The 19,003-nt window shown below is 38.7% G+C and overlaps 1 protein-coding gene across 1 annotated transcript; it reads right to left on the reverse strand.

The window, feature by feature from the left end:
- Positions 1–7,064: 7,064 nt before the first annotated feature.
- LOC311078808 (cysteine and histidine-rich domain-containing protein 1) lies at positions 7,065–17,354 on the reverse strand. Its single transcript, XM_084107810.1, has 11 exons — positions 17,057–17,354; positions 16,382–16,431; positions 16,144–16,200; positions 13,382–13,536; positions 13,095–13,198; positions 11,968–12,020; positions 10,087–10,157; positions 9,722–9,824; positions 9,465–9,584; positions 9,303–9,365; positions 7,065–7,692 (listed from the first exon to the last, which is right to left on the reverse strand). Exons 1-11 carry the CDS (start codon positions 17,118–17,120, stop codon positions 7,345–7,347), a joined length of 1,188 nt encoding a protein of 395 aa, XP_083963936.1. The 5' UTR covers positions 17,121–17,354; the 3' UTR covers positions 7,065–7,344.
- Positions 17,355–19,003: the final 1,649 nt, after the last annotated feature.

Genomic DNA, 19,003 nt, shown 5'->3' on the forward strand with positions numbered 1-19,003 from the left:
AACTTCCTTCCCTCAGATTGTGGGCTTTCCATGTGCACAGATCCCCTAGTTAACTCATACAGGGGGCTAGCGATGCGAGAAAAGTCTTTTATGTACTGGCGATAATAGCTCAACAGTCCCATAATCTGTCTTAACTCGCCAACTGTTCTGGGTTTCTTGTCTCTTAAAACTCTGATTGCAGCAGTGTCAGCAGGATCAATTTTGTTCCCTTCTGCTGATACTATTCTCCCAAGGTAGCGCATTTCAGCTTTGAATAACTCACATTTGCTTGGTTTTAATTTGATGCCGTACTGTCTCAGTCTCTGCAATACTGTTCTTACATCACCGACATGGCTTTCAAATGTTTTGCTGAACACTAAAGTATCATCCAAATATGGGACACAGATTTTGTCTCGGATGCCTTCCAGGCAGTCCTCCATGCAGCGCTCGAAAGCGGCTGGAGCATTCATGAGCCCGAATGGGATCCTGGTCCATTCGTACAGGCCCCAGGGTGTCACAAAAGCTGTCAGGTGCCTGCTGTCTTTTTCCATAAACCCCTGATGGTAGGCCTTTCCCTGATCTAACAGTGAGAACATGGTGTTTCCTCCAAGGCCATCCATGATATCCTGGACTCTGGGTATTGGCTGTCTGTCAGGGTGGGTCTTCCGATTTAACTCCCTGTAATCTATGCACAGTCGTAAAGAGCCACATTTCTTTCTTACGCAAACAATGGGTGAAGAGTAGGATGAGTGGGATTTCTCAATCCACCCTTGTGCAATCAAATCTGTTAAATAGTCCTTCATTTCCTCGTATAAGGGCTTAGGGACTGACATGTAGGTTCGTGCTACAGGCTCAGGATCTTTCAATGAAATTTTCAAATGGAGCTTCTCAATACAGCCTATGTCACTATCCGATCTGGCGAAAGAGTTTGACTCCTCCCTCAGCATCTCACGAACAACCTTCCTCTGCTTTTCGTCCAGATGGCTGAGATCGATAGGGGGATCCCAAAGCTCTGTACTTGTCTCCTGGTTTTTGGTGTGCTGGGCCTTAAGGTTGTTTACATCAACAGGTGAGTGTGTTTCCTTAATAACATTGAGTGGATATACAGATGTGACTGACTGTGCTGTGCCGATAACTACTCTTCCTGTTAATGTGATGTCATGGTCAGTGGCATTCTGTACACTCAGGATAATGCTTGGTTGTGCTCCTTTCCTCACCTGGACAAGTGTGTCACAAAATTCAAGCCCCTCTGGCCACTCGGGATTGTCATCAGGCTCATATACTAATGTTGTGTCTTCCTTAAATGGTCTCACATTTATCCTACACTTTACTTGGACAGCACTATGACTGGGTATACGCATTCTCTGGCTGGCTATTCTCACTAGGTACTCACTTGTTCGCTCAACGCTCACTGCTTTAATGAATGCCTTAGCTGTCTTTTTCTTTAGGTCAGGAAAAGCCATTTTCACAGTATTTATCAATTTATCTTCCTCTGTGTCATTTGTCTGGTTTTTCTGACTGTTAATGACTACACGTTCAATGACATTGAAGCCAATAATGGGGCGGGGCTGTTGGCCGCCTTTCATAACAAGTATGGGGACATGAAACTCTTCAGCGCCTGCTGCTAGCTTAAAAGTCACTTCTACCCATCCCACATAAGGCATCTCTGTACCATTGGCTGCCTCAATCTGCAACGGATCATCTGGATCAACTATCTCGGCTATGTCTCTCAGCCTGATGGCAGGGAAATTGTCAGCTTTCCATGCCTCATCAATTGCAGACACCTGTGAGCCGGTATCCCAGAGCACTTGGGTTCTCTTCCCTTGTAGGTAGCAGTTGAGCAGACATTTCTTCCCCACCAGTTCAGTCACTGTCGAATGTTCCTTTATCAGGGTGTTTCTTTTTTTGTCAGTCGTCATCTTGCATGCATGTGTTTGTTGTGTTTTTGGTTCAGGGTGGGTGGGTGGCTTACAGTTTCCTTTATGTGCTGGCCAGTGATCACCCTGACATTCTATGGAACAATAAAACGCTGTCTTACACACTGAGCATCGTTGGAACTCCTGATGTTTCTCTTGGTCTCCACAGTTAGCGCATTTTTGGGACACTCTGACAGAACTGGTCACTCCCTGTCCCTTGGGGGCAACCACTCTTCGTTTAAAGGGGTCTCTCTAATGGCACTGGGCGGTCCTCTGTATCCTTTGCAGCCTGCACGAAAATGTTCACTACTCCCACACCTGTAGCAATGTTCGCAGTATTCCTCCCCTCGACGCTGACACATCAAGCATCTTGGTTTGGGGCGTGGCATTGGATACCTTTGTGGTGCCAACCTCTGCTGAAACTGGGCTGTTGCTGTCTTTAGTCTTGGGCCACCAGCAGTTTGGTACTCCTGCACTGGTCCACTTGGCTGATGAAAAGCTGTGGCACTCTCTTTGTTCCAGGTCGTGAACTGTGGCTGAGCATAAGCTGGATGGTTGGTTGCACTGTAGCCAATCTCTTTGCCAGTAGGAGGATACAGTTTTGGTACGGCTTCTGTCTTATGAATGGATTCTCTGATTTGTGATATCTCTGCCTTGAGGTCTTTCAAGATTACTATGTCGGCTTTGATTTCCTTTAGGTCTGAAAGAACATCGGGAGGGAGTGTGGCAATGTTTTGTCGAGCTGCACATTTTTTGTCGCCACTTGCATCACTAGACTGGACAGCGTGGACGCCAGTGTGTCTCTGTGGAGTAGTCAGTCTCTTTTTGTCTTGTCTCTCTTTCTCATTAGCGCATGCCGAATTTAGTCTCTCTAAGAGCAACTCATCAGAAGTAGTCGGCTGCAACAGGTAAGGCTGGAGATCAGTTTTGATGCTGTCATTTTGTAGCCCTGTGAGTACGGTGTGCATGAACATGCTCTGCACTAGTGCGGGGTCATACTTGAGGCTAGACTCAGCTTCCTGTGATGCAAACAATATTTTCTGTCTTAAGTCCATAGCTCTGATTAGAAAATTCTGTGGAGTTTCTCTATTGCTCTGAACTTCTGTGGTCAGCTGTTTATATAGCTCAGTTGCACTCATCTCTTGGTAGTGTGATCGTAGGATCCTTCTAAGGGTTGGCAGAGACAGATCATTTTTCCCTTCAAGATAGCTCCGCAGCTGCAGGCCGGGTACAATGGCTCTAATGACGGCATCTACTATTTCTAATTCAGGGTAACCTTTACTGAGACCATTCTCGATTTGACGAGCCAAGCTGGAGAAGGTAAGCCTGTCCTTTTGTCCAGGTTCGCCAATCTGACCAGAGATTTTGTAGTCTTTTCGCCATGGCGGGCTGTTTGCATGAGCATGGGATATGTGAACTGAGGTAGCTTCATGGTTTACTGCACTCTTTGTGTTCCTATTAGCCCGTTCCTGCATTTCAGTTTCCTTCTGTTGTACCATGAGTTTTAATTGCTCTAGCTCTTTCTTTAATTTTTCCTGCTCCTCATTATCTTTTGCTTTTTCTGATGTGTCATTTTTACTAACCTCTTGCAGGGTTTTTATCATGTCCATGAGACTTAACAGATCGGACATGCCTTCATCTTCGAGTTCACTTAGTTCATCATTTTCAATGTACTGGATAATATGGGAAACAAGAGCATTACGAGTTTTCCCAGTAATCTTTTCTCGATTTGTTCCTGATATTTCAAGAAAGTCACTTATCTGCATTAACTCATCTGTAGTGAGTTGAAAAAGAGCTCCTTTAACCTCAAAACGCAAATTCTCAACCTCTGGATCCATTTTAGCAGGTGAGCTACAAACAGGGCTGTGGTGTGATGTGTTGCCTGTTACCGTGGGTTTTGCTGCTCCCTAGTGGACACTGCACCTCAGGATACACGCTTTCCTTGGCTAGGCTTTCCCTCCAACCGTGACTGCAGTCTCTGCCACCTGGGTTACTTTTATGAGATGATCGATGTGTGGTTTCTTCCTCTGCCTCAGGACACCAACCTCACTTCTCTCATCCCAGCGGTGCCTCCAAATGTAAAAGCCCTGAAAAGGGGAATAGTTGAGTGAAAGATGCACAGACACAAACTTTCCTCGGATCATGTGTGTAATGACTCACTATAGAAAAACATATGCAACGTCAGTACAGTTTACATACAAAAATAATATTCCATACGTTATACATACAATTCTAAACATTATCTCTGGTCTGGTCAGCAATTATACCTGCAGAAGTATTTCCCACTTTTAACTACAGAGTAAATACGGCAATACACAAGAGATACAAAACACAATTATGCTGATAACATACATGTATAACACTTTACACCTCTAATAATACTCAGTATATTTTAGAACCGTATAACTTACAGTCAGACCAAAACTACGACAAGTGCGACGTCACTGCATAGCTACTAAGGGCCGTTCTTTCATCCACGCGGTTAACATTGCTAAAGGCTCATTTTGCTAGCTTACTCGTCGTCATGTAATTAACGCCCAAACTTCACAATGTTCGACTAACTGTGCTAAAAACACTCTCCTCGACACATGTACACATTCACATAATACCCTGGTAACTAATAACACGTATTATAAAAGATTTGTACCTGAAAAGGGGAATAGTTGAGTGAAAGATGCACAGACACAAACTTTCCTCGGATCATGTGTGTAATGACTGAAGGGAGGACGCGAGGTGCATCGTAACATAGCTCACACGTTCCCCCTGCTGGAGCCCTCTAGTAACTACAACACTCTTGTTCACACTTACTGCTGTTGTTGTTAGAATGACATTTTGCACATGAAAAATAAGAAATAAAAAAGTACTGTACTGTAACTGCTGCAACTAACAGTAACAACTTTAACCATAATATATGATATACCATTTAACTATGAGAATGGTAAAATTACCTTACTATGAACCCATTAACCTATATTCTACTACTTACTCAAATGCTTGCTATGACTTACTGATAAAACACATTATTTCCATCTGTCACACTATACAAATGTAACAAATGATTATTATTATTATTATTATTATTATTATTATTATTATTATGAGCTTTTTATAAATGAGCTTTCATTTGACCCAGATATCAACAGTGACATCCATTTTTTTAACGGCTCTGTATCCGAAGTGTTTCCCCCCGTTCAATATCTCTGTTGACGTTTCATTAAACTGCTGATATAAAGAGTTTTAAGTCTGGAACCAAGGCAGCCAGCTACGAAATGAATCGTAACCATAAAACATTTGATTCGGCCAAAAAAAAAAAAAAACTTTTGAAAACGGCAAAAAAAAGAAAAAGATTCAAGACTGTAAACAGAGGACTTCAGTGGTAGCGACTCGATCGCTCTAGCTGTTTGCGGGTTTCCATGGTAACGTCGATGTTACGCTTAGAATTGTGACAGTTTTCCTTTGATGGCTGTGGGCGGGGTGCTGAACCAGAGAACGCAGAGATTAATGCATTATGATGTCTGATAATTTCATGTAGCCTGGTTGTCTCTGTGTAGTCTTGCTAATTATTCAATATCATATGCCATGTATTTGCCAGGAGATGAAAAATAATTCAAGTGGAAAAACAATATTTGGTGCTGAAGGAGACGGAGCTGTACGGATGTGGGACGTGGTGGTGGAAATATTTGTAGGTTGAGAGAATTTTATATATTTTTTTTAAATCTTTTGCGTTCCATCGCAAAACATTTGCGTTCCCCCGAGAAACTTTGCGTTCCCTCGCAAAACCTGTTTTGAGCTCGGACAGACACTTCCTGTTTAATGTCCCGCTGGCAGTGTTTCAGAGCTCCGTACGTTAATGGAGCGTTTCATAGTGTTTGAACTTAGACTCAAATATAAAGAAATGCGGTCAGTGCTTAACTCAAGGAGTTCAGTGAAATTGGCAATATTCACATAGGCTATTCGAACTTCCCTATTCTTGAGCTAAACGTTGTTAAAACACAAACGACACCTATTTACAATCACAACCTAGACAACGAGCTACAACCCAATTCTCATCAAAAAGAGCTTTAATATTAATTTGTCTCTAAAGACGAATGAGAGACAAGTCCAAATAAGGGACCGTCTGCAAAGTGCAAATCCCAAAACCCTTCTGCACATTTTATATTATTATATTCAATAGCTTCACTGTGACACACTGTACTGTCACCAAATTCAGTTCACACATCACTGCTCTCCTGCTGGTTATACTACATTACTTAGTTTGATAAAAAATGCATAATTTTATGATTATTTATTATGAAATAAAATCAATAACTTCACCCTTTTTTAGAAAAAAATATTAAATAACTTCACACTGTTATACAGTGTAATGCAATCAAATTCAGTAAGCAAATATAATGCAAAAGCTGCATACAGTACCAATATAATTTGTGTAAAGAATAGGCCTACTTATTTTTTATGTGCAAGTACTTCCCAAACTAAGTGTTGTAGGCCTATAACCAACATTAGAGCAGTGATGTGTGAACTAAATTTGGTGTGTTACAGTGAAGTTATTGAATATTTTTCATAATATAAAATGTGCAAAAGCAGTGTAGTATGACCAGTGGGTCACCATTGATGTGTAAACTGAATTGGGTTGCACTACAGTTTGTAACATTGAAGTTAATGACTATTTTTGTATTTTTGACTGTGAGTTGATACTGTAGTCGTTTTTGGGTTATATTGTACTTTGCAGACGGTCCCTTTGAACTTTCTCTCAGCCGGCTGCTCATAGAGACACATTTAGCCTATATTTTACAAGCTTGTTGTGATGAGAATTGGGTTGTAGCTCGTTGTCTAGGTTACTGTGATTGTAAATAGGTGTCGTTTGAGTTTTAACAACGTTTAGCTCAAGAATATTGATCCGGGAAGTTCGAATAGCCTATGTGAATACGGCCAATTTCACTGAACTCCTTGAGTTAAGCACTGACCGCATTTCTTTATATTTGAGTCCAAGTTCAAACACTATGAAACGCTCCTGCCCAATTTAACCTCTGCATGTGACACTGAAGACTGGAGTAATGATGCTACAAATTCAGATTTGACATCACATGAATAAATTACATTTTAAAATCAATTGTATTAAAGTACAAAACAGCTATTTTAAATTCAAATGTTTCACAATATAATTTTTTTGTGTGTGTGTGTATGGATCAAATAAATGCAGCCTTGGGGACTGGGGAGCATAAAATACTTATTTCAAAACAGAAAAATAATCTTACCAACCCCAAACATTTGAACAGTAGTGTGCATTTTCAAACTCTCTATGAAACTGTGCGCACAACTGGAGGATACGAGTATTAAGACTTCTCTTATTTATTTTAGCAGACAAAAACAATGAAAAACTACATTCACTTAAAAAAATGGCTAAATGCACGAAAGAAGCAACATAACCATTGCACCGCAGAATAAATGTTCATTTTACTGGAGGGACATCAGCAGGCTCTTCTAGCTCAGGGGGTCCATCTTCCTGTTGTTCTTCTTTCTCCTCACTCTCTTTCTTGTCCTTCTCCTCACTCTCTTTCTTGTCCTTCTCCTCATCATCATCATCCTCCCAGTCAGACTCACTGATGTCATCATCCGAGATGTACCAGTCGGGTTTGACGTTTTCCTGATCTGTGTTGTTTATGTCATTGGTGACCTCTGGCTCTGGTTTGTGTTTGGGGTCCTCAAGTTTTCCCCAGGCGACAGCATGAGCCTTCCGCATGGTCACCTCCACTTTAGAGGGCACCATGTTCACAAAACTGCTCTTCTCGTCAATCACCTAAGAAACCAGCAGTGGACACACACGTCAGATTGACTGCATTCAGGGATTAAAAAATACATGAAAAATACGTATACCTGTGTTGTTATTGTTAATATTTTGAAATGGAAAATGTTTTTTTTTTTCCATAGTCAAATTTCCAAACCTCTCTTTAGATTTTTCAGACCATATTTAACATGAATGATTCATACAGCATTATATTTATACAGTACAATCATCTGTAAATATTTTCTCAGGGTTTTTTTCCCCACTGATTTACTCAAAGTGATAAGAAGAAACCTTAACGCTTTATAACCTGCATAAAGTCAAACCAAAAATTATTCAGACACCAGATATAATTTTTTATATATTTTTTTACTAGTGGGTGCAGGACACTATAGTTCATTTATGTAAGTGAGGATAGCAAAGTAAACTGTGACATATACCCAAAAATCCTTCATACAGTGGACTACCAGTAAAATGTATAAAAATTTGGGACCAAACATTATTCAGACACTTTGACCTGACCATGTTTTGCTTAAGTGTTTTTTCTTTAATTGCTAACGCAAGCTTTTTTCATCTCAGACTGAACAAAATTAAGCATTGCTTGGTAATTAGTTGACCTAAATTGATAGTATCTAATTGTGTACTTAAATTTAACAGCTGACAGCGATTCAACCTAATTCATTTTGTGAGACAGACTAACAGAAGGATGGCCAAAACCAGTGAAATATCAACTGATTTGATAACTCTGAGTTCTTGTCATATTTTATGACCATTTTCTAAACTAAAAATAGCGAATAAACTGTGATAATGTGAGAAATGTCGAATGAGTCTGAATGAATTTTGGTTTGACTGTATATTCACCTTTGACACGTCAGTTTGATACCAACAGCAAAGTACAGTCTGATTTAGATGATCATTTGCTCCTTTATCTGTTGCTGGTTTGAGTGGCATTTGAGTTCAAATCCTTTATTGACATTTAAAAGAAACTCACTTATGGTAAAAGACAAACAGTTTTGCATATTGAGGATATGCACCTTCAATTTATTCAGTCGTGTCCGACAATCACTAAAGGATCACTAAACTTTTGCCATGAAATCACTCTGCTTGAATTATCACTTTATTTTTTGAAATTCTTAATTTTATATTTTAAAAAACTAAATATGGGAATAGTCTGGAAACAGAAATATTTTTCCATGCTCTGTTTTCTTTTTTCCACACTTTTCCAGACCTGGAAATTAAACTTACATAGGAACCCTGTAAAACTAAAACTAAAACATACAGGCTACATAAAATTATGATGAGAACATTATAATTGTGTGCTTGGGACATTGAGAGACTTTTGTTTTTTGTAAATCAGGCTCTCAAAAATTATATAAAAATTTGGATTTAGATTTATCAAATATAAAGAATTATCAGTTATCGGTATCTGCCAAAAAAGTAAAATTAAAATTTTAAATATAAAAATAAAAGCTAATTCAAAATATAAATATAAACTTTAAAAGTAATTTTAACTACTTTTGTAAAATTGTTTGCATTCATTTATTTTTGCATTTAATATGATTATATTGCTAAATGAAATTGTCATTGCTAAATCATAACAGACTGTGAATGTAGAGCAATCTTACCCCCCATAAGTGGATGTCCTTGTGAAACACTTTGTCACCCTCAAACTGAATGTGGCATGTTAACTGCAGATACACAAAACAAAGAGACATGTATTGATGGACAAAAACACAGATTTGTTCGTGTTTTTTAAGGGATGAGGTGACGGGTTCATTTGAACTCACCACTGTGCGGTTTGCCTCCACATAGGAATGCTCTGGACTGGAGTTCTTGGCGTAGATTGTGACCACGACCTGGTTTCCTGTTTGGTGCCAATCATGCCGGCAAGCCACTTTCTTTTTGTCCTTCATACCAAACACAAACAAAACATACAGATAGTAAATACATGTTTCCAGAGAGGGTTAGTCAGTTGTTTCCTGATTATACAATGTGTGTCCATGTAAACAACTATCAAGTGATCATAAAAAGTCTAAGCTCTTACATGTTTGGGGATCCAGCAGTGTTTTCCTGCTGTGCAGCCCTTCTGATCCAGGAAGGCGTTGAAGTCCGTGGTTTTTATGCAGCAGCAGTTCCAGTATTTGTATCTAGACAATGAACAGCAGATGTGAATTATAATGCATTTCCCCTCTCATCTCATAAGTACTGATAGCAAGAGCACGTTTGTGCGATCGCATCATGATCTCTTGTTGAAATGGACTGCACATGTGGATCTGAATCCAGAATGGTTCCCTGAGAAAAGCTTTACAAAAACAGGCCATACTTGTACTGTAGGATTTTTAACAGATACAGGAACTGTTTGTCTGTACCTGTTTCCAAATAAAGACTCAGATTCTGCAGCTTTCTTACCCTTCATGAAAGACAGGGGCCCCAGGATGATGTAAGCAGATGTCTGCATCAGTCTCTGGACCCTGGTAAATCTGAACACACACACAAGCGTTTGAACAGCTACTCAAAGTAAACACACAGATGATGTACCTCACACCACCACACACTTAAGAAAGACATTTCTCATCGCTCCAGAGAAACACTCATAGTCAGTAACTCAGCATATTTACAAAAGCAAATCTTTAAAGTGCTGATGCTCCTAAACTCAGCACAAGCTCTGTGTCATCCGTTTACTGCCTTCACGCCTGAAAATACACTCATTTTTCTACTCTTCCAAATAGATAAATGAGCAGGAAGCTTTAATAAAGCTATACGTGTCTGTTTCAGTGGATAAAGGAAAAAACACCATTAACTAGTCTGAGAGAACCAGCAATATGTCATTAAAGGTAGGCTACACTAGTATGTAACTTTTTTTTTCTTTTTTTAATTAACTAAATTGAATGAGTCGATACATCATCAATCTTTCTTCCAAAACGTGTTTTTGTCATACGTTGATTCACTATGCGCCTATTCTAAGTGTTTATATTTTAGACAAAGCGGGATGGTTTTCGCGGGAAATTGCGTACATCCGTCATTTGCCCGTGTGCGTCTCGTCATATTCATAAATAGATAAGTAAATTGATTCGGCTACTTTGACAAGTTTATGGTGTGGAAGTGGCTTGGGCTAGTTGTCACAACGAGCGAGAAAGATTGACATGGAGCAGCTAAATCTCCAACCTTCAGGGAATATAGTTTTAAAAAAATACCTGAACAGAGGAGAGTCTGCAGGCGAACAAAGATCGTGAAAAATCAACCTTGGCTTTTCGGAGATGGCGAGAACTGAGGGATTTGAAATGTTGTAAAAGCGATGCATAGATTATGTTTTTATTACTCAACAGGTGAGTAAGGTATTTTATTGAACAGATGTAACTCTCTAACAGAGTTCATTATAAATATGGCTGTTGTAGAGCTGAGCTGGAGTTTATTTTTAAGGAAGTAGCTTTACCATGTCTATACACAACCGCTAGAGGGCCATAGTGTACCTTCAATTCTGAACGGCTCTGCTCGTCAGGTTTAAGAATTGGCTCCTTTTCAATTCAAGAGATGAAATTTCTATTTAATTTGTCATGACCGACAGGGTACTAAAATGGAATGACAGGAAGAGGAATTTATTAAATTTGCAATTTAATGTCTGTGCTTATGTTGTCTGGGATGGATCCATTTCAAAGACTGTTCTTCTACCATGGTGCATAAAATGACATTCAGTGCAATATATGAAATATCCTAAATTGAATTCCTATTGGTGACATTTCAAACAATATATGATAATATGCTTTCTGCTTATTCATAGTAAAATATTAACAATTATTTAAAACTACACACTACCACACTTACATTTAAAAAAAATGAAATGTAGGCTAAATCATTCAATTCTGAATAGCACACGTCCCTGCTGATACAGGTTTAGTTTTCACCTGGACTAAAGAACAGCTCTGCTGAGTAATTAACATGATAAACTTCTGGGATTTCAGCAAACTAATCCATTAAAGATGATCCTTTCCCAGAGAAGGGAAGCTTTAAAAGAAGGCATTAGGGTCAAATCCCAGTAAGGGATATTAAGTCATTAATTCTTTCTCATCTGCTGCTCTGTCTCCATTCAACATTCAAATGCTGATCTAGAAGCTAGTTGTAAGGAGCAAAGTTACACTAAAACACTCGAGATTATTAATGATTTTCTTCAGTCTGTACATGAAGCGCTGCAGTGTCATTCTTTAGTAGAACCACTAGATGGCATTAAACTGTATATATTGTTAAGCAAGCTGATTTGTTTCATTGTGATTTGCATATTACATGAGCACCTACTGTTTTGCATCCTGTGTTTTTGCACTTAACACCAACCACGACGATTTGGCTCTCTGTGGGACAGAAGAGGTGACAGTAGGAAGAGAAGACAACAAAGTCAGATAGTTGAACAATAAGAAAAACTGTAAAAGACGACAAAATCGCAAAATTTGCAATAGTCACACTACGTCTTAAGGTGACAGGACAACACAGCAGACCTGAGAGACAGCAGTGTTTCTGTGCGTGTTTTAACAGGGTCCTATAAAAGTGACAGAGTATGGACAAGACAGGTGGAGCTCATATCTACAGCTATTGCCAAGGACTGAAATGACCTTCTGCATAAACACTTCACTAGAGCAGTGCGGCTGACTGCCAACAAAAAGCAATGATAAAGCAAATAATATGATTAAAATCATATCGTTGTGCATGAGTAGAATCAATAAATATGCTTATTAATGTATAAAAGGTTTGAGAAAATTGCTTCACATATATTTGGACTCGAGACCAGTGTTATTTTAGTATCACTGGTATTCAATTATAATTTTTGTTCATATTTTGAATTAGATTTTATTTGCAACGTCATGATTTATGCCAAAAATAGTATTTTTCGTGTATTTTCGGCTGCAAAGATCAATATAAATGTATTTATATATTTTTTTAATCTTCATTCATAGAAAAGTATGATGTTAATATAAATTCAATAAAGAATTAATTATTTTTTGTTGTTGTTGGACTGCAGCATGGATAAACATTATTTCTGATGACCCCATTGTGAGTTTTTGACTTCAAAGATTAAAGTTATGTTATGACTTTTTTTGTGTGTATCATTAATATTAAATGATTTTATTAATATGAATACATCTTTAAAACTAATGAATTTCATTTGATCATTTTAAGGACATTTTTGTTTACTTTAGTGTTGGGTTTTCAATTAATGCCCAATTTAAAATCTGGGTTCTGGAGCAAAAAACAGTAAAGAACCACTGCATGAGTATCAATCTGCAGTGAAAAACTATTTACTAATTTACTATTTTAACGACCGACCTTGTAAAACACACTCTAATAACCTTTGTTTTGTTTTATGTGGTGTACTTGTGTTGCAGGTGATCCTGAGCATGATGACCAATAGGAATAATGGGATTGCTCACCTAGCTTCTCTCTCTTCTCCCGCTCAGTGATCTCCATTTTCTCCAGGATCTGAGCCAGAGAGGGAGAGACCTTCACCTGCAGCTTTGCCTTGGGCTCTTCTGAGCTGAGGAGGAGGGAATCGAAAAACATGTCACTGTCTGTATTCAACAGTCAGAAGGAGCATGACTTCTCTTTTTAAAAGAGAGACAAAGAAAGGGCTTCAGAGAAGGAAAACAAATGAATTTGTATTCAGAACAATGTGTTGGTGGGTGAGAGCACGATGTGCGTGTGTGAGTTGCAAATTTACCTGGGTCTCTCTTTCTCCAGGGCTTCAGCAGATTTGGGTCCCTGGTAGATAATCTCTTCTCCAGTGCGCTGCTTCACGTCTCCCTTCTCAGACGTCACCTCCGGCCGCAGAGGCTCCTGAGGCTTCTCATTACTGTGACGCCCGCGGGTGCAACCCTGAGAGGACAAGCACAAGACAGGACTCGCCAATCAACATGTGACTGGAAAAAAATAATTAGCAGACCCAGAGCAGATAAATGACATGTTTGAGATTGAATGAATGTGAATGACAAAAGCGTTCAGTAATGTTTGATTTTTAGTACTGTTAATACTTGTTTCTGAGATTTTGTAGCACTAGCTCTTAACATTCAGTAATGCTAATTTTGGCTGCTATATGACAATTTGGTATTTGATAAGTCACTTTTAATAAAAGTATCTGATAAATGAATGTAAAACGTCCAAGGGTGCCTCAAGATGACAAAATTATTTAAATGTACGGTTATTTTTAAAGTGTGATTTCTAGACATGGCAAAAGTCTGGTAAAATACCATAAACATTGTTATGTTTAATATAGGCCTATATTTATACAGTGAGGAAAATAAGTATTTGAACACCCTGCTATTTTGCAAGTTCTCCCACTTGGAAATCATGGAGGGGTCTGAAATTGTCATCGTAGGTGCATGTCCACTGTGAGAGACATAATCTAAAAAAAAAAAAATCCAGAAATCACAATATATGATTTTTTAACTATTTATTTGTATGATACAGCTGCAAATAAGTATTTGAACACCTGTCTATCAGCTAGAATTCTGACCCTCAAAGACCTGTTTGTCTGCCTTTAAAATGTCCACCTCCACTCCATTTATTATCCTAAATTAGATGCACCTGTTTGAGGTCGCTAGCTGCATAAAGACACCTGTCCACCCCATACAATCAGTAAGAATCCAACTACTAACATGGCCAAGACCAAAGAGCTGTCCAAAGACACTAGAGACAAAATTGTACACCTCCACAAGGCTGGAAAGGGCTACGGGGAAATTGCCAAGCAGCTTGGTGAAAAAAGGTCCACTGTTGGAGCAATCATTAGAAAATGGAAGAAGCTAAACATGACTGTCAATCTCCCTCGGACTGGGGCTCCATGCAAGATCTCACCTCGTGGGGTCTCAATGATCCTAAGAAAGGTGAGAAATCAGCCCAGAACTACACGGGAGGAGCTGGTCAATGACCTGGAAAGAGCTGGGACCACCGTTTCCAAGGTTACTGTTGGTAATACACTAAGACGTCATGGTTTGAAATCATGCATGGCACGGAAGGTTCCCCTGCTTAAACCAGCACATGTCAAGGCCCGTCTTAAGTTTGCCAATGACCATTTGGATGATCCAGAGGAGTCATGGGAGAAAGTCATGTGGTCAGATGAGACCAAAATATAACTTTTTGGTCATAATTCCACTAAACGTGTTTGGAGGAAGAAGAATGATGAGTACCATCCCAAGAACACCATCCCTACTGTGAAGCATGGGGGTGGTAGCATCATGCTTTGGGGGTGTTTTTCTGCACATGGGACAGGGCGACTGCACTGTATTAAGGAGAGGATGACCGGGGCCATGTATTGCGAGATTTTGGGGAACAACCTCCTTCCCTCAGTTAGAGCATTGAAGATGGGTCGAGGCTGGGTCTTCCAACATGACAATGACCCGAAGCACACAGCCAGGATAACCAAGGAGTGGCTCTGCAAGAAGCATATCAAGGTTCTGGCGTGGCCTAGCCAGTCTCCAGACCTAAACCCAATAGAGAATCTTTGGAGGGAGCTCAAACTCCGTGTTTCTCAGCGACAGCCCAGAAACCTGACTGATCTAGAGAAGATCTGTGTGGAGGAGTGGGCCAAAATCCCTCCTGCAGTGTGTGCAAACCTGGTGAAAAACTACAGGAAACGTTTGACCTCTGTAATTGCAAACAAAGGCTACTGTACCAAATATTAACATTGATTTTCTCAGGTGTTCAAATACTTATTTGCAGCTGTATCATACAAATAAATAGTTAAAAAATCATACATTGTGATTTCTGGATTTTTTTTTTTTTAGATTATGTCTCTCACAGTGGACATGCACCTACGATGACAATTTCAGACCCCTCCGTGATTTCTAAGTGGGAGAACTTGCAAAATAGCAGGGTGTTCAAATACTTATTTTCCTCACTGTAGTTATGCCAAGCACTACCTTCTATGCCAGGTAGAAATTATTTAAATTAAATAAAAAATCCTTTACTTCCGCATTCAAATTTTTGTTGTGGACAATTGGGCTTTTGAGTCACTGTATTAAATTAGCATATTTGAAGACATTTTTACAATATGATTCAGGTGTCATCATAAAATCAAATTTTACATAATTTATTAATCTACAGTAATGTTACTTTATAAATAAACAATTGTTAATTGATTTCCCTGCTGAAAAAAAAAAAAGAAAGCTAAAACCAGCATAAGCTAGTCGGCTGGTCTTAGCTGGTTTAAGCTGGTCTCCTAGCATGACCAAAACCCCTCATGACTCAACCAGCTTTGTCTTTGTCTCTCTCTTTCTCTCTCTCAATGCCCATATTAATACAATAATGTTCGTTTATACTATATATAAAGTGTATTTAATTGAGCTTTATTGTTAAGTGTTACCAAAGGCTTTTTGTGTGGCTGTCTCAGACATTTCTGTCACTTTGTTCCAGTCTGTAGTTACTGCGAGTGCAGGGCATGGAAAGCAGCGCGAGATGAAACCGTCACGATTATCATTATTAGCATACCTTGATTGACAGGAACTCTGAGAAATCTGTCGTCTTCTTTCTACAGCAGGACCAGCCCTGAGGAGAATAACCCAAACAAAGAACCACATCAGACAGCCAAGAATAAAATAAAACAAAAACGCATGAATATTAGGCTCCCTAAGCAGCAGGCAAACGCGAAAATGTGCTTATCAGGTTATGCCAGCGCTAGAACGAGCAGCCGGCGGTCTGTGCACACAAAGATACAGTCTGAGCTCACCTTTAAGGCATCGTGGAAGATTGGCACTCCGGGGTGAAACTGACAGGCATCTTCAGGTGGCGAGAGAGAAAATGGGTTAGCAGGAGACATTTATCTACAGAAGTCCATCCTCATTACCTTTTTTTTTTAATGAGCTCGACTCAACAGGACTCACGCCTTGCTTACTGGCATATATACATAGACAAACACATGGACAGCTTGGAGATGAGCCATTTATAGAAGTAACATTTAATTAGAACACCTCAAAACGTGCTGGGGACTTTCTATCAATATTATAAATAAAACAAAGAAAACATGTTATAAATGGTAGTTAGCTGGAGGCCTAAATGAAATCAAAGTTAAGTTGTGGCCCCCGAAACCAGCAGCTCTCATTCTCACTGCCATCAGCTGTCGGCTCAGTTCTATTTATATATTTCAATTTCCAAAACAGCTTCACAGCAGGTCTAGCACAGAAAGTTATAAAACACTTCGTCTCTCTCGTCGATCTCCTGCAGTTATGTCACTCTTAAAAGTTGTTGGTATGTAACATCAGGCCTGTAATATCAACCATGAGCTTCACTTAGACAGTTAAATTATTCAGTTTACTTAAAAAAGTAGGCTATATGATTATACTTTTCTTTTTTACAATATAGATTGATAAATAGTTAAAAAAAAAAATTAAATAATAATAATTACCATCTGAGTTTTTGTCAGCATCAAATCGATCCCCGCAGCCTCTGTTGTAACACAGTAGAGCCATGTTGGCCTGTTTGATATTCTGGTTGATTTGACTATATCACTGGACTCTTCCTTGTTGATATGCTCTGTCCTGCGTTCGTCTCGGGTACTTATGAACTTGCCCGGCCCCTGAGAAGCCTGTCCAGAACTTTCAGCTGAGGAGAGATCCAGAAGGAACAACCACGTCCAGGGAGAGATATGGAGAGAGATGTTTGAATGAGTTGACTGAATGAACTCTTAAAATAGCCAGTGTCATGTGCTCTCTCTCTCCTTACAGCTGTTGGGGTCAGTCGGAGAGGGTGTCACATTCCTGAGGGAGAGGGGGTGGGGGGCACAGCAAAACCATCTACAAATGCCACAGAATAAACTGAAACCTGTCTTTTTAAAAGCTAATTTCAAGGTGGGTTAAGGTTTTTTTTTTTTACTTAACTTGATTTTTTTTTTTTTTTTTTTCTCAAATGAATACATGCATGCATATTAAAATGTAATATTTAAACAATTCATAAAATGTTCTATTCTGCAATTTCTCGTGAACAGCTGTGTACTATTCTGGTCTCCTATTAAAATTCAGTGTGGCATATTGTGGCTTCTTTAATTTGATAGTTTTCTAAGTTAAATAAATGTATCTGCAGTATCTGATTACATTATGATCAACCAATGTTGCTGTTTTACGATCAATAATAAAGATTTTGACGTTCAAGTGTTCCCATAACTGATAGATAACTGATTATTATTTTTGTATAATTTATTTTATAACTTAAAAATGGTGCCATTTATTGAACGACTTGAAAATGACATATTATTGATTTTAAAGAAAATAATTTTATTCAGCAAGGATGCATTAAATTGATTTAAAAAAACCCCTCAAATTACGTTCTTTTGAACTTCATCAAAGGATGTTTCTTGAGCAGAAAATCAGCCTATTAGAATGATCTCTGAAGCATCATGTGACTCTGAAGACATGGAGTAATGATGTTGGAAATTCAGCTTTGCATCACAGGAATAAAATATAAAATTGTAAAATATATTAAAATAGAAAATTATTTTAAAATCTAATAATATTTCGCAATATTACTGTTTTACTGTATTTTTGATCAAATAAATGCAGTTGAGGTGGGCAGAAGAGACTTCTTTAAATAAAAAAAAAATCTGAATAACACCAAATTTTTTGAAGTGTATACATAGGACAAACCAATTATCGAAAGCTTTTTTTGCAAATACGGTCAGTTTGAGTCATGAAAGTCGAAAGGTAGCACTCACAGCTTGGATGCTGTTTTAAAAGGTCGTGTTCTGAGCTATAAGGATGGGATTCGGGTTAGAGAAACAGATCCACAGCCACAGTGGAAGCACAAACTTTTCATCGAGCAAAAAATTGATTTCAAACTAGCCTATATCTTAGAAACAGCTGACAGGCACAAACTACAAAAGTAAGGATTCTCGATGTAATTAATAAACAAGCTGCAGAAGAGAAACCTTGAGGAATGGAGTCAGATACAAGTCCTGACTGTGAGATGAATATTAATAGATGTTCAGAATAAGCAGCCGAGGTGAAATCTGTTAAAAATGTCCTTTATTAAGAAACCGGTGAGCGCGAGCGTTAATTCCATTTATTCACCAGGCATTCACTCGTGGTTCAGGTTAGAGGCTTGCAAGTTGCAACCATACATTTTCTTCACAAATACAGACAACAAAACAGTCAGAGACTGAGACAGAAAGTAAGAATAAAAGAACTTACAAAAACTGACTCAAGCAAAAATCGCAAGGAGGAATATAACATACCAGATCAGCACAACCAACCACTGATAAATCATAAAAGTAACAAATATACACAGAACCCGTCCATCACTACGACATCGACTGCTTACTAAAAAACAGCACCATATTTAATAGAACTTCGCAAACGTT

This window comes from Abramis brama, assembly GCF_963993115.1.
Source record: "Abramis brama genome assembly, chromosome: 3".
In the NCBI taxonomy this organism is placed as follows: domain Eukaryota; kingdom Metazoa; phylum Chordata; class Actinopteri; order Cypriniformes; family Leuciscidae; genus Abramis; species Abramis brama.